Source organism: Thalassophryne amazonica, chromosome 8 (assembly GCF_902500255.1).
Source record: "Thalassophryne amazonica chromosome 8, fThaAma1.1, whole genome shotgun sequence".
NCBI classification, from domain to species: Eukaryota; Metazoa; Chordata; class Actinopteri; order Batrachoidiformes; family Batrachoididae; genus Thalassophryne; species Thalassophryne amazonica.
This window is the reverse complement of record NC_047110.1, coordinates 36,936,204-36,949,411: the sequence shown is the minus strand read 5'-3', so window position 1 is coordinate 36,949,411 and position 13,208 is coordinate 36,936,204. Positions and strand designations below refer to the sequence as shown.

Below are 13,208 nucleotides of genomic sequence, written 5' to 3'. Positions count from 1 at the left end.
AGCTTATACATTTATTTTTTCCATGAATTATTTCTATAATTTGTGTATATAAACAACAGTTTTCACGTTTGAACAGAAATTATGACAGTTGTATTTATAATAGTTTCTAAAGTACTTACATCACTTTATACAGCAGTGTTCAGAATAATAGTAGTGCTATGTGACTAAAAAGATCAATCCAGGTTTTGAGTATATTTCTTATTGTTACATGGGAAACAAGGTACCAGTAGATTCAGTAGATTCTCAAAAATCCAACAAGACCAAGCATTCATGATATGCACACTCTTAAGGCTATGAAATTGGGCTATTAGTAAAAACAAGTAGAAAAGGGGGTGTTCACAATAATAGTAGTGTGGCATTCAGTCAGTGAGTTCGTTAATTTTGTGGAACAAACAAGTATGAATCAGGTGTCCCCTACTTAAAGATGAAGCCAGCACCTGTTGAACATGCTTTTCTCTTTGAAAGCCTGAGGAAAATGGGATGTTCAAGACATTGTTCAGAAGAACAGCGTAGTTTGATTAAAAAGTTGAATGGAGAGGGGAAAACTTATATGCAGGTGCAAAAAATTATAGGCTGTTCATCTACAATGATCTCCAATGCTTTACAATGGACAAAAAAAACAGAGACGCGTGGAAGAAAACGGAAAACAGCCATCAAAATGGATAGAATAACCAGAATGGCAAAGGCTCACCCATTGATCAGCTCCAGGATGATCAAAGACAGTCTGGAGTTACCTGTAAGTGCTGTGACAGTTAGAAGACATCTGTGTGAAGCTAATTTATTTGCAAGAATCCCCCACAAAGTCCCTCTGTTAAATAAAACACGTGCAGAAGAGGTTACAATTTGCCAAAGAACACATCAACTGGCCTAAAGAGAAATGGAGGAATATTTTGTGGACTGATGAGTAAAATTGTTCTTTTTGGGTCCAAGGGCCGCAGACAGTTTGTGAGACAACCCCCAAACTCTGAATTCAAGCCACAGTTCACAGTAAAGACAGTGAAGCGTGGTGGTGCAAGCATCATGATATGGGCATGTTTCTCCTACTATGGTGTTGGGCCTATATATTGCATACCAGGTATCATGGATCAGTTTGGATATGTCAAAATACTTGAAGTGGTCATGTTGCCTTATGTTGAAAAGGACATGCCCTTGAAATGGGTGTTTCAACAAGACAATGACCCCAAGCACACTAGTAAACGAGCAAAATCTTGGTTCCAAATCAACAAAATTAATGCCTCGCAGATGTGAAGAAATCATGAAAAACTGTGGTTATACAACTAAATACTAGTTTAGTGATTCACAGGATTGCTAAAAAAAGCAGTTTGAACATAATAATTTTGAGTTTGTAGTGTCAACAGCAGATGCTACTATTATTGTGAACACCCCATTTTCTACTTTTTTACTAATAGCCCAATTTCATAGCCTTAAGAGTGTGCATTATCATGAATGCTTGGTCTTGTTGGATTTGTGAGAATCTGCTGAATCTACTGGTACCTTGTTTCCCATGTAACAATAAGAAATATACTCAAAACCTGGATTAATCTTTTTAGTCACATCGCACTACTATTATTCTGAACACTACTGTAAGACAGTCACACATTACATAGCTGGTATGCTGGTTTATAGTTTGTATATGCATCAGCATATATTTAATAATTTTGAAGAAATCTTTATAATCATGTGTTTTTTCATTATATTCTAAGTTGATTTACTGTGCCCCAGACACTGATTCACTGTGCTGCATGAATTAGTGTCCAGGGCACAGTGAAGCAAAACTTTTAAAACCGATTTTAAACACCTGTAACTTACACTCGGGGAGAAATGAATAACACAGCCTTATAAACAATAACTTGCTATATTAAATCCACAATAGAATGACCTAAACCTATGCATACTGTGTTTATGCTGCCACAAAACAACATTTCTGATCCACTGTGCCCCGGTTTCTCCTACTCCTAATGCAGTGATAATGGAGTGATGTTGCTGTTGATCCAATTACAAACTTGTCAGTCATGTTCCACACTTTTAGGCAGATGAGAAAAAAATTAACAGAGGTAAATAAGGGACACTATTTTAACAGCAAACACATCAAGCAGGTCTGTGAATTTATTTGGTGAACAATCCATTCTCTTTACTGTAAAGCCAATAAATCTGTGAGTGAGAAGAGGCCCTGATGAAGTTTGGGATCAGCTCAGTGGAGAGTGTTCTCAATTAAAGGAGCTATTCTGAGATCCAAGTGGCAGGTTGTGGGTGACCTGATGTGTGAAGATTTTGTGCTGTAGCTGCTTTAGCATGGCATAATTTATGAGTAATTGAATATGGAGGTGTGCTGTTGCTGCTGGAGAGAAGTGACACGCCTTACTTGAGAAGCGGCCATGCTGAAGACTGACATATGCTGTAATACTCTGGTACCTTCATGCCGTCTGCAGCAGTGACAACAATCCAGAACAGGAATCAGTATGCACAGACACACTGGGCCTTATCTTACACAGGAGCAAAGCAGTGCACGATGCAAATCTCACTGCTAGTTTCCAAATGGAGCAGAAGTCAATTTCTCGCCAAATGGACTTGCTTACATCTGTGCACCCATAGATGTGTTGGTTGTAAAATAACAAGTGGTCAAGCAAAATGTTGGTGCAGTGCTAATGTGAGGGAGCAGAGAGCAAATGTGCCATAGAGCAGTAGTTCCCAACGTTTTTTTTTTCTTTCAATTGGACACCCCCTATTTGTTTTTAAGGAAGGCTGAGCACCCCCAAGAAACTAAAGGGATTCACTCCCATTTGTGTGTATGTGTATTTTGGACAATATTAACTCATTAATACATAAGTAACTTTAAATACAACATATAGCGACAATTAGCAACATGTGCACGATTGTTTGCCAAAGTGACTGCGAATAACAGTGGACGAACATTAGCGACTATTAGCATATGTTTGCGACAGTGTTTGTAACGATTAGCAACTATTTGCCACTCTTTCGCCATTGTCTGGGAACGTTTGAGACATTTTACCAGCTCCTGGTAAAATAACAGGTGAATGTCAGGCGAATCAAACCCTCTCCAGTGTTTTGATTTCTCCTGTCCACTGTAGAAGACAGAGCTCAGAAGACTTGCCTGTAGAAGCTATAAAGAAGACATAGATGATGGATTTCCAGAAAATGAAAATGAATTTATTTCAAGAAGAAGCCCAATGTGCTGCCGCCCTTGAGAAAGAAAAGAAGAAGAAAAAGTACAGTTTGGGTCAGAGAGTGGTTGCGCACCAAAAAACCTTAGGGATGTGTTACAAATGTCTACACAAATGCTTAAAACTGTTCTACAAACCTTTGCAAACTATTTTGCAACCTTTTATGAAACTTGGCAAAAATCAAAATTCACTACAGTTGTCAGCATTTGCTGGTCCCTGAGACATGGACTTTAAAGCAGGCAAAACTTCGCGGCCCCTTTCTGATCTTTAGTGGACCTTTAGATGGGTCTCAGGCTACAGGTTTGGAACTAGAACCACAGACCACCAAAAACCTGGTCAAGAGTTGAACAGAGTTTTTCTGCTACATCTGGCCTGCAATATTCAGATAAGCCTTCATAGGCAGGTTCACAGGTTCACAACGTGCGCACTCACAATGATGCACATTAACACTCATTCTCTTCCTCCTCAGAAATTTAAAAGAAAATAAAAGTAAGAACTGGTTTCCTTCTTCTTCAATGCAATGACAGAAGATGTTCTGATTGGTGTAATTCATGTTCTGCTCAAAACAACCATTATTCATTTCAAGACTAAACACTGATAGTACATGCCGTGCAAACCAGTAAAGTACAGATGGAAACACACCAACCACATATGAGTTATGACCTTGTACTACAGCAACCATATGATTCATTTTTAGTGTTTTATTACAGAGATTAGAGCATGTCATAGGTATTAAAGGCACTGCGCTCCGGTGGTTTGAATCATATTTGTCTAATAGATTACAGTTTGTTCATGTAAATGGGGAATCTTCTTCACAGACTAAAGTTAATTATGGAGTTCCACAAGGTTCTGTGCTAGGACCAATTTTATTCACTTTATACATGCTTCCCTTGGGCAGTATTATTAGACGGTATTGCTTAAATTTTCATTGTTACGCAGATGATATCCAGCTTTATCTATCCATGAAGCCAGAGGATACACACCAATTAGCTAAACTGCAGGATTGTCTTACAGACATAAAGACATGGATGACCTCTAATTTCCTGCTTTTAAACTCAGATAAAACTGAAGTTATTGTACTTGGCCCCACAAATCTTAGAAGCATGGTGTCTAACCAGATCGTTACTCTGGATGGCATTTTCCCTGATCTCTAGTAATACTGTGAGAAATCTTGGAGTTATTTTTGATCAGGATATGTCATTCAAAGCGCATATTAAACAAATATGTAGGACTGCCTTTTTGCATTTACGCAATATCTCTAAAATCAGAAAGGTCTTGTCTCAGAGTGATGCTGAAAAACTAATTCATGCATTTATTTCCTCTAGGCTGGACTATTGTAATTCATTATTATCAGGTTGTCCTAAAAGTTCCCTAAAAAGCCTTCAGTTGGTTCAGAATGCTGCAGCTAGAGTACTGACGGGGACTAGCAGGAAAGAGCATATCTCACCCGTGTTGGCCTCTCTTCATTGGCTTCCTGTTAATTCTAGAATAGAATTTAAAATTCTTCTTCTTACTTATAAGGTTTTGAATAATCAGGTCCCATCTTATCTTAGGGACCTCGTAGTACCATATTACCCCATTAGAGCGCTTCGCTCTCAGACTGCGGGCTTACTTGTGGTTCCTAGGGTTTGTAAGAGTAGAATGGGAGGCAGAGCCTTCAGCTTTCAGGCTCCTCTCCTGTGGAACCAGCTCCCAATTCAGATCAGGGAGACAGATACCCTCTCTACTTTTAAGATTAGGCTTAAAACTTTCCTTTTCGCTAAGGCTTATAGTTAGGGCTGGATCGGGTGACCCTGGACCATCCCTTGGTTATGTTGCTTTAGACGTAGACTGTGGGGGGTTCCCATGATGCACTGTTTCTTTCTTTTTTGCTCCGTATGCATCACTCTGCATTTAATCATTAGTGATCGATCTCTGCCCCCCTTCTCGGCATGTCTTTTTCCTGGTTCTTTCCCTCAGCCCCAACCAGTCTCAGCAGAAGACTGCCTCTCCCTGAGCCTGGTTCTGCTGGAGGTTTCTTCCTGTTAAAAGGGAGTTTTTCCTTCCCACTGTGGCCAAGTGCTTGCTCATAGGGGGTCGTTTTGACCGTTGGGGTTTTTCATGGTTATTGTATGGCCTTGCCTTGCAATATGGAGCGCCTTGGGGCAACTGTTTGTTGTGATTTGGCGCTATATAAGAAAAAAGTTGATTGATTGATTGATAGTGTTCACTGAGAGAGAGAGAGAGAGAGAGAGAGAGAGTGAGAGAGAAAGGAAAAAACAAATTTGATCACTATTCTAATAACTTTTCTAATAAATTCAACAAACTGTGCTCGTCTTCCATAAGTGAGCATTGTCCTTGATGCAAGAGGGGGCGTTACTCAAAGCTGTGGTGAACAGGGTCTTCTTGATATATCATGAATCATGACATGCCATGATACAAACAGATTAGGGGTGCGTGAAGGATGAGATGGAGGTAGATTCCGTCATTTTTCTCAGGCTGCACAAGATGCTTCCGCATATTCATCGCAATGTGTATATGTCTAACAGTCACATCACAAAACACACACACACGCACACATGTAGTTATGTTCCACCACAAATCTACAAGAAAACTGATGTAATTCACTCCAATGTAAGGGTTTTTGAATACGTTGATGTTAACACTCGTGAGCGTCACGCACAGCTACACTGTACACGCAGACCGTGTAGTATTGTTGGTTTCTAAAACTGTTCATGGACTGGTACCTTCCTACCTGGCGGACTTAGTTAAGCCCTACGTACCTGCAAAGCCCTTGCGTTCGCAGGGCTTCTGTGTGTTCCAAGGATGAACAAGAAGTCTGTGGGGTATAGAGCCTTCTCCTACTGTGGTCCGACTCTTTGGAACAATCTACCTGCTGTTATTCGGCAGTCTGACACGGTGGAAACTTTTAAATCAAGACTGAAAACACTTTTATAGAATTTTCTTGCTTTTAATTTTGATTTTAGATTAATCTGTGTGGTTGTGAATTGTGTGAAGCGCCTTGGGCGACTTTGTCGTGAGTTGGCGCTATATAAATTAATAAATTGAAATTAATAATAAAATGAGCTCTAATTTTTAATGTTTTTCTACATTTTGGGGAATAATCTCCAAAAAAAAGTCATTGACCTGAGGTAGGTACATGTATAAGCTGCAGTTTCATGATGATTTCCAAAAAGCTTACAGACAATGACTCCACTTACCAACAAAATGCTGAAATTTAGTTTTCATAGGTACCTATTCACCTATGTTTCTCTGATTTACCTAGGTTGGTGTAGGTAGCACCACATGAGCTGGAGGCTGGAGAATGGGAGCAATGTGAGTGATTTCCATCCTCCTCTGGCTCTCCGAGGCTGGCACTGCCCTCGCTGGCTGAGGCTGGACTGATGATTCCATCCAGTCTCTGCCCAGGCTTGAGCCCTAGATTCCCTCTGGCCAGCAGGGACGTGGGACCAGACTCCTGCTCCCTGGCATCGCTGGCACTCACTGGTACCTGGCTGCAGATGACAGACAAACATGGCTTAATTTAAAATGTAATTGAGCATGAAACTAGAGATCTGTGGGCAAACTCAAAATTAGGGCAATTCTTATATAAACCTCGTCCATTATGTTTAAATTGTGGGGAGTATAACTATGCAGTCAGGTGGTACTACTCTACTGTTTAGACTATAGTACTCATGCATGAAAATGAGCTAATTTTTAAAATACCAACTTTGATGCATCAGTGATGTTTCTTTAAATAGATGTACTGTTCATAAAATCCCAGGAAAATGTAAGAACTAAACAATTAGTCAGTATTTTCCATCATTCAAATGGTCTTTCACTTCATCACTAGGGCAGTGTTTTCATGTGAACAAATGGTGAAATGGAGCTGGACCCGCTGCAGCAGTATGTAGATGTGGTGATGCATTTCCACAGAGGAAGAGCAGAAAAGGAAAAGTGAGTATTAACGTTATGAAACATCACATTTTTATCATCTTCTTCCGATGGCATGATTTGAGGTATCTGAAGATGATGTCCAAAACAAATGTGGAAATAAAAATACATCCTCGTGGCTCCATTTTGTAGATGCAATCACATCAATCCATTATTTTTCCATGGTTAAAAACTAAGCTTTTCAAATACACCTGCCAGAGAAGATGAAACAGACAATGCTGGCAGGTTCCCTGTGTGGAAAGAGAAAAACAGCGTTTGAAAAATCTTGCATTTAACACAACCTGTCAGGTGGTGGCAGTAGTGTTTTCAAAAAAGAAATTACACACAGCAATTACAGCGATTGCAGCAATTTTATGTGAGCACTTTGAGCTTTGTCATGTACTTTTATAACTTGTATGGAGTTGAAGGTTTCATTATATAACAAAGACAGCAGCCCTGCAGACGACCTGGTGTACAAACACCAACTGTCCAACAGACTGTTCTAAGCCAAACCCCAATATAAAGAAGAGATAAAACATAGATGTACCTCAGTGTAATGGGAGTTTTTCAAGTGAAGCAGTGATTCAAGAGATATTATGGTGACACCACTTTTCAAATGTCAAGGAGCTCACAGGATTCATGTGAGAGAGCCACTTCACTTACAGTCTAGGCCAGGGCTCTTCAACACACTCCAGAAAGGACTGAGAGGGTGCAGATTTTCTTTGCAACCACCCACTCCATGAGGTGATTTCACCGATTATCACTTGGAGCAGATGGAATCAGTTAATCAGAAAAAGATGCACAAGTAGCAGGGATGACTACAGCCACTGCAGTACCAAAGCACACAAAGCTGTGTGAAACCAAAAGCAGCATTGGGCAGCAGAATGATATTCTACGTGGTTGCTGTATGCCACTTCAGGAGAGAAGTCAAATCAGTGGGATACGGTTGTGTTACGAGACATATATTTATTATTTATTACTTACTGGATAGATGAAGTAAAAAATCTTAAACACAATATGCAGGTAAATATACACACTGCAAACACTTAGCAATGCTAACTGTTTCAAAGTCCCGTATCCATAGCACAGCTCTACCACTGAGATCACTGAACTGCCGAAATTTCCTTTCTGAGACTTTATGGTCACAGTCTTCCAAAATCAGACAAACTTGTGTAGCTTTCCCATAGACGCGTTCAAAAATAAAACACTGTTGGCAAGCGCAGCAAAGCAAAACTATACACTGTGTGAAAGTGGCTGGAATTTTGGCTGTCTGACAAAAACAAACACACACACACACACACACACACAAAAACAAAAAACAAAAACAAAACAAAGAGAAACAGACAAACAAACAACACCAGATGTTGACAATGAAATTCAGTCTGGGTCAATTTGGCCTACATAAAGCTAATTATTACAATTAGAATTAAATTTGTTTTCTAAATTTTTAGTTTATATACAATGAGTCTAGAATATATAACAGTTCACTTTCTGAAAAAACACTGAACTTTTTAAAATAGACCTGCATTGAAATAAATGTGGTCAGATTTCAGAAAGAAATAGCTGATATGTATTTATAAGACCCTTGTGAATGCAGTAAAGTAAATCTGTAAGCCCAAATTTGTAATTCAGCGGAGAAATCTTCGTTTAAAAATGACAAATTTGCAGCTAAAATTTAGCCCTCTGTGAAAACAGTTTGTACAGCCGTATCATTTCCATGACGTCAGGGACAAGATGACGCGCTCCCGCCTTCAGTCCGATCCCGCATTGAAATTGATTTTATCTGTTAGTAATGTTACTTACACACGTCCTGGTTTCAACATCCAAAAGTAAGCTGCAATGAATGTGAGATACAGATCTGTGTGCTCAGATCAGCAACGACATCGACAGCGGGCGCCGTTCTTCCTCTCCCGCTCTCTGCCTCCGCTGCGCTTATTAAGTCTGCGGGCTCGTTAACGAGCTCGTTAACCGTCGACAAGGGCCACTCACACCGCCCGTGTCTGCTTTGCAGCCGGCATCACCTCTCTGTCTACTGAATGGAGCTGCAGCACACTTGGCACAAGTCCTGAGATTACGCTCGCTGTTTTAATGCGAAGGCGGCCGGTACACCTGTTGCTGCAAGGACAGACTTCTTGCGGCAAAATCCACAGCACCGCACGTCTCGGCAATCAGAGCCCCAGAGCTCCATGGACGCTGAGAGAGGTTTATATATTTTTAATGACTGGGATTCTTTGCGGGTCTCGCCTCCATATCCCGCGATGGTACCGGAGGCGAAAGACAGTACATTTTCATTGCGACACCACTCAATCAAACGGGCGTATGAAAAAGTCCCCCAAAATAATTTTCAAGCACAAATAAAAGAAATGTGTACTCACCAAACGTGCTGCAAGACAATATGAAGTTTTTAAAAAAGTAGATCCTTCCGTATAAGACAAGAAAAAGGTGCAGATGCAAACTGAAGTAAATCCACAAATTAGAATTGGCACAATGCATGCTGGGCGAGGGTCTTGTCCGTGACGTCTCGGCAGCGTCCATGATGAGAGGGACAATTTGCGGAGGGCTAAATGGTAGCTGTAAATTTGTCATTTTCAAGTGAAGATTTCTCCATTGAATGACAGATCTGGGCTTGCAGATTTACTTTACTACATTCAGAAGGATCTCATGTGTAAATGTAAGTCATTTTTTGTTCAAAAAAATCTGACTGCATTTTTTTCAATGCAGGTGTCCTTTAAAGACGCACTTGTACATTTGTGCATCAGGTCCTTTATCTGTTATACAGACGGAGAACTTTTGACACAGTGTGAATGCACTACGTCTCAGTTGTTGCCAGTGGCCTCAGGCCTGTCTCATATCACATCACAGGAGTGTGGTGACTGCAGAGTGTGTTGATTTTCACTTCAGTGACTGTGTTCAGAGGACACAGTTTTTACACCGCCTGCACGAGATGCATGTCTCAAATGGATGTCAAGCATCGCGGCTACCACACCTCTCTAGAGATTTGAAGTGATGCCTATGTTTATGGTGTGAAACAGATGTCAGACTGAGTGGTGTTAACGTGGGTAAAGTGTAAATCCACCACAGCACAGTGATAAAAAGGTGTGACAATAAAGTGGCAGACTTAAATGGGATTACTAGTGTTAATGGAATGAGATTTTTAAAGCAGTGGCAGCTTATTTAAAAAATATATATATATAATGCCTTGTCTAGTCCCAGAGAATAAAGTGATGAATCATGAAGCTTAACACATCAACTAAATTTGAATTATCATCAACTAAACTAAAGTATTACCATTGCTTTTTCTGGGGACTAGCAAACATTTAAAGGACATGTTGCATGTTATTTAACATACCGTTCAACAACACAATATCACAGCATTCGTGATTGTAGTCTATCCACGCACGTGGTCGTGATCAGTGGTTGCTGACATACTTTATTGCTAATCAAACCTCTTGCTTGACGAGTCACATTTGCGGAACACATTTTTTCCCACTGCATTTCTTGGTGGGTGACGTCACTCCGAGCAAATGCAGAAACAGCACAATGGAGAACAGACAGAGTGAAATGAACGTTACGACATCAAGACCATGAAACTACTGACCATTCATAGGAAAGTGATGGCACAGCATTTATTCAGATAAGTGGACCTACGAGCAGACCCTTGGAAAAAGGGGGGAATATGTAATTTTCAGAAACTTCAGGACTTTCTACCAACTTGCTGATGTGCATGAGCGGCACACGCAACACTCGTTTCATTCAGTGTGCTCCGCAAACTCTACTCTTTTAATTTTTGAGAGAGTCCGTTGGATTTTGGATCCAGATGTGTGAGGACTCTGCCGTCTACACCGGAGAATTACATTGTTTTTATCCAGATATAACTGGTGCTGTGAAAGCGCACATGGAAACTCTCTACAAAGCTGTGTGAATGCGTGTATGTGAAACTCCGTCACAACGCTGTTTTCACAGGCTGCCTAAATACACAGCTGTATTTATTATTTTGGAAAAAGTCAGGAATATGTTATTTTCGCTCAGTTCAGTGCTCTGTAGAGAGGAGATGACAGACACTTCAACCCCCAACTCTATTAATTTTTTTGAGATTTTGGACGCAGATGTGTGACGAGTCTGCTCTCTGTACGGGAGCATGACATTGTTTTAACCCAGTTATAAGTGACGCTATGAATGTGCACATGCGACTCCACAACGCTGTTTTTACAGGCTGCCTGAATGCACAGCTGTATTTCTTACACAAGACTTTTCAGTGTACATTGATGACACACTTAGGAGCATGCAAAAATCTGTGTCTCTCACAGAGTCTATGTTTTAAAAGGCTGCGCTCATGACTAATCGACATGCATGCACTGCACATCTTATAATAATATAGCCTTTATTGTCATTGTACATACATACAATGAAATTTGTCCTCACTATTTAGCCCAACCAGATTACAGGTAGACACAATCCAACCACTAAGAGCAGTGGGAAGCCACAGTCCGCTGCCCGGGAAACAACTCCAGATGTAGAGATGCTGCCTTGGTCAGGGGCAGAGAAAGGAGCAGACCCTAAATAAGCATGTTTTTGATTGTGAGAGGAAACCGGAGTGCCCTGAGGAAACCCAAACACGGAGAACATACAAATTCCACATAGAAAGGCCGGGAAGTGATCCTGCAACCTTCTTGCTGCGAGACATCACTGCTAACTACTAGTCACCGTGCCGCCACACACAGTGTGTTTCTCGCAGTGAACAGCAGCTGCTGGTGTTACCGCAACTGCATTGAAAGTAAGGGCTCCTTCACCCATAGTACGAATAACTACAAATGCAATTTCCAAACTCCCAGCCAGAAACTTTACCACTGAGCTACCATTGCTGTCATGTAAAAGGTGTGGGAAAATGCCTTTTATCAAGAAGGACATGGACGTATTTATAAAAAATTGAAACCACACAACATATAAACAACACCGCATTTTACAGTTGTATGCAAAGGTTTGGGCACCCTCCAACAGAAAAAATATATCAATATTTAGTAGATCCTCCTTTTGCAGAAATAACAGTCTCTCCTACACTTCCTATAGCTTCCAAAGAGAGTCTGGATTCTGGTTGAAGGTATTTTGGACCATTCTTCTTTACAAAACATCTCCAGTTCAGTCAGGTTTGCTGGTTTCTGAGCATGGAGAGCCCGCTTAAAATCACACCACAGATTTTCAATAGAGATGGCCATTCCAGAATGTTGTCCTTGTTCTTCTGCATGAATGCCTTAATAGATTTTGAGCAGTGTTTATTGTCGTTGTCTTGTTGAAAGATCTAGCCCCGGTGCAGCTTCAACTCTGTCACTGATTCATGAGCATTGTTCTCAAGAATCTGCTGATATTGACTGGGATCCCTGTGACCCTCAACTTTAACAAGATTCCCAGTACCTGCACTGGCCACACAGCCCCACAGCATGATGGAACCACCTCCAAATTTTACTGTAGGTAGCAAGTGTTTTTCTTGGAATGCTGTGTGCTTTTCAGCCATGCATACTGCCCCTTGTTATGTCCAAATAACTCAATTTTAGTTTCATCAGTCCATAGCACCTTATTCTAAAATGAAGGTGGCTTGTTCAAATGTGCTTTAGCATACCTCAAGCGACTCTGTTTGTGGCATGTACGCAGAAAAGGCTTCCTCTGCATTACAGCATCTCCTTGTGCAAAGTGCACTGTATAGTTGAACCATGTACAGAGACATTATCTGCAGCAATATCATGTTGTAGGTCTTTGGAGCAGGTCTGTGGGTTGACTATCACTGTTCTCACCATGCTTTGCTTCAGCTTATCTGAGATTTTTCTTGCCCTGCCAGTTCGTAGCCTTAACTAGTACTGTGCCTGTGGTCTTCCATTTCCTCACTATGTTCCTCACCGTGGAAACTGACAGCTGAAATCTCTGAGATAGCTTTTTGTATCCTTCCCCTAAACCATGATGTTGAACAATCTTTGTTTTCAGATCATTTGAGAGGTGTTTAGAGGATCCCATGTTGCCACTCAGAAGAGAAGCAAAGATGGGAAACATTTGCAAATGGCCACCTTAAATATCCTTTCTCACGATTGGATTCACCTGTGTATGGAGGTCAAGGGCCAATAAGCT

General features: G+C 40.7%; 1 protein-coding gene across 1 annotated transcript in view; it reads right to left on the bottom strand.

Annotated features, from left to right (window-relative positions):
- The window catches only part of peak1 (pseudopodium-enriched atypical kinase 1), a 321,752-nt gene that overhangs the window by 49,338 nt on the left and 259,206 nt on the right, over window positions 1–13,208 (bottom strand). The window contains 1 exon segment of the mRNA XM_034175994.1: window positions 6,444–6,676. Coding sequence (XP_034031885.1) covers window positions 6,444–6,676 — 233 coding nt within the window.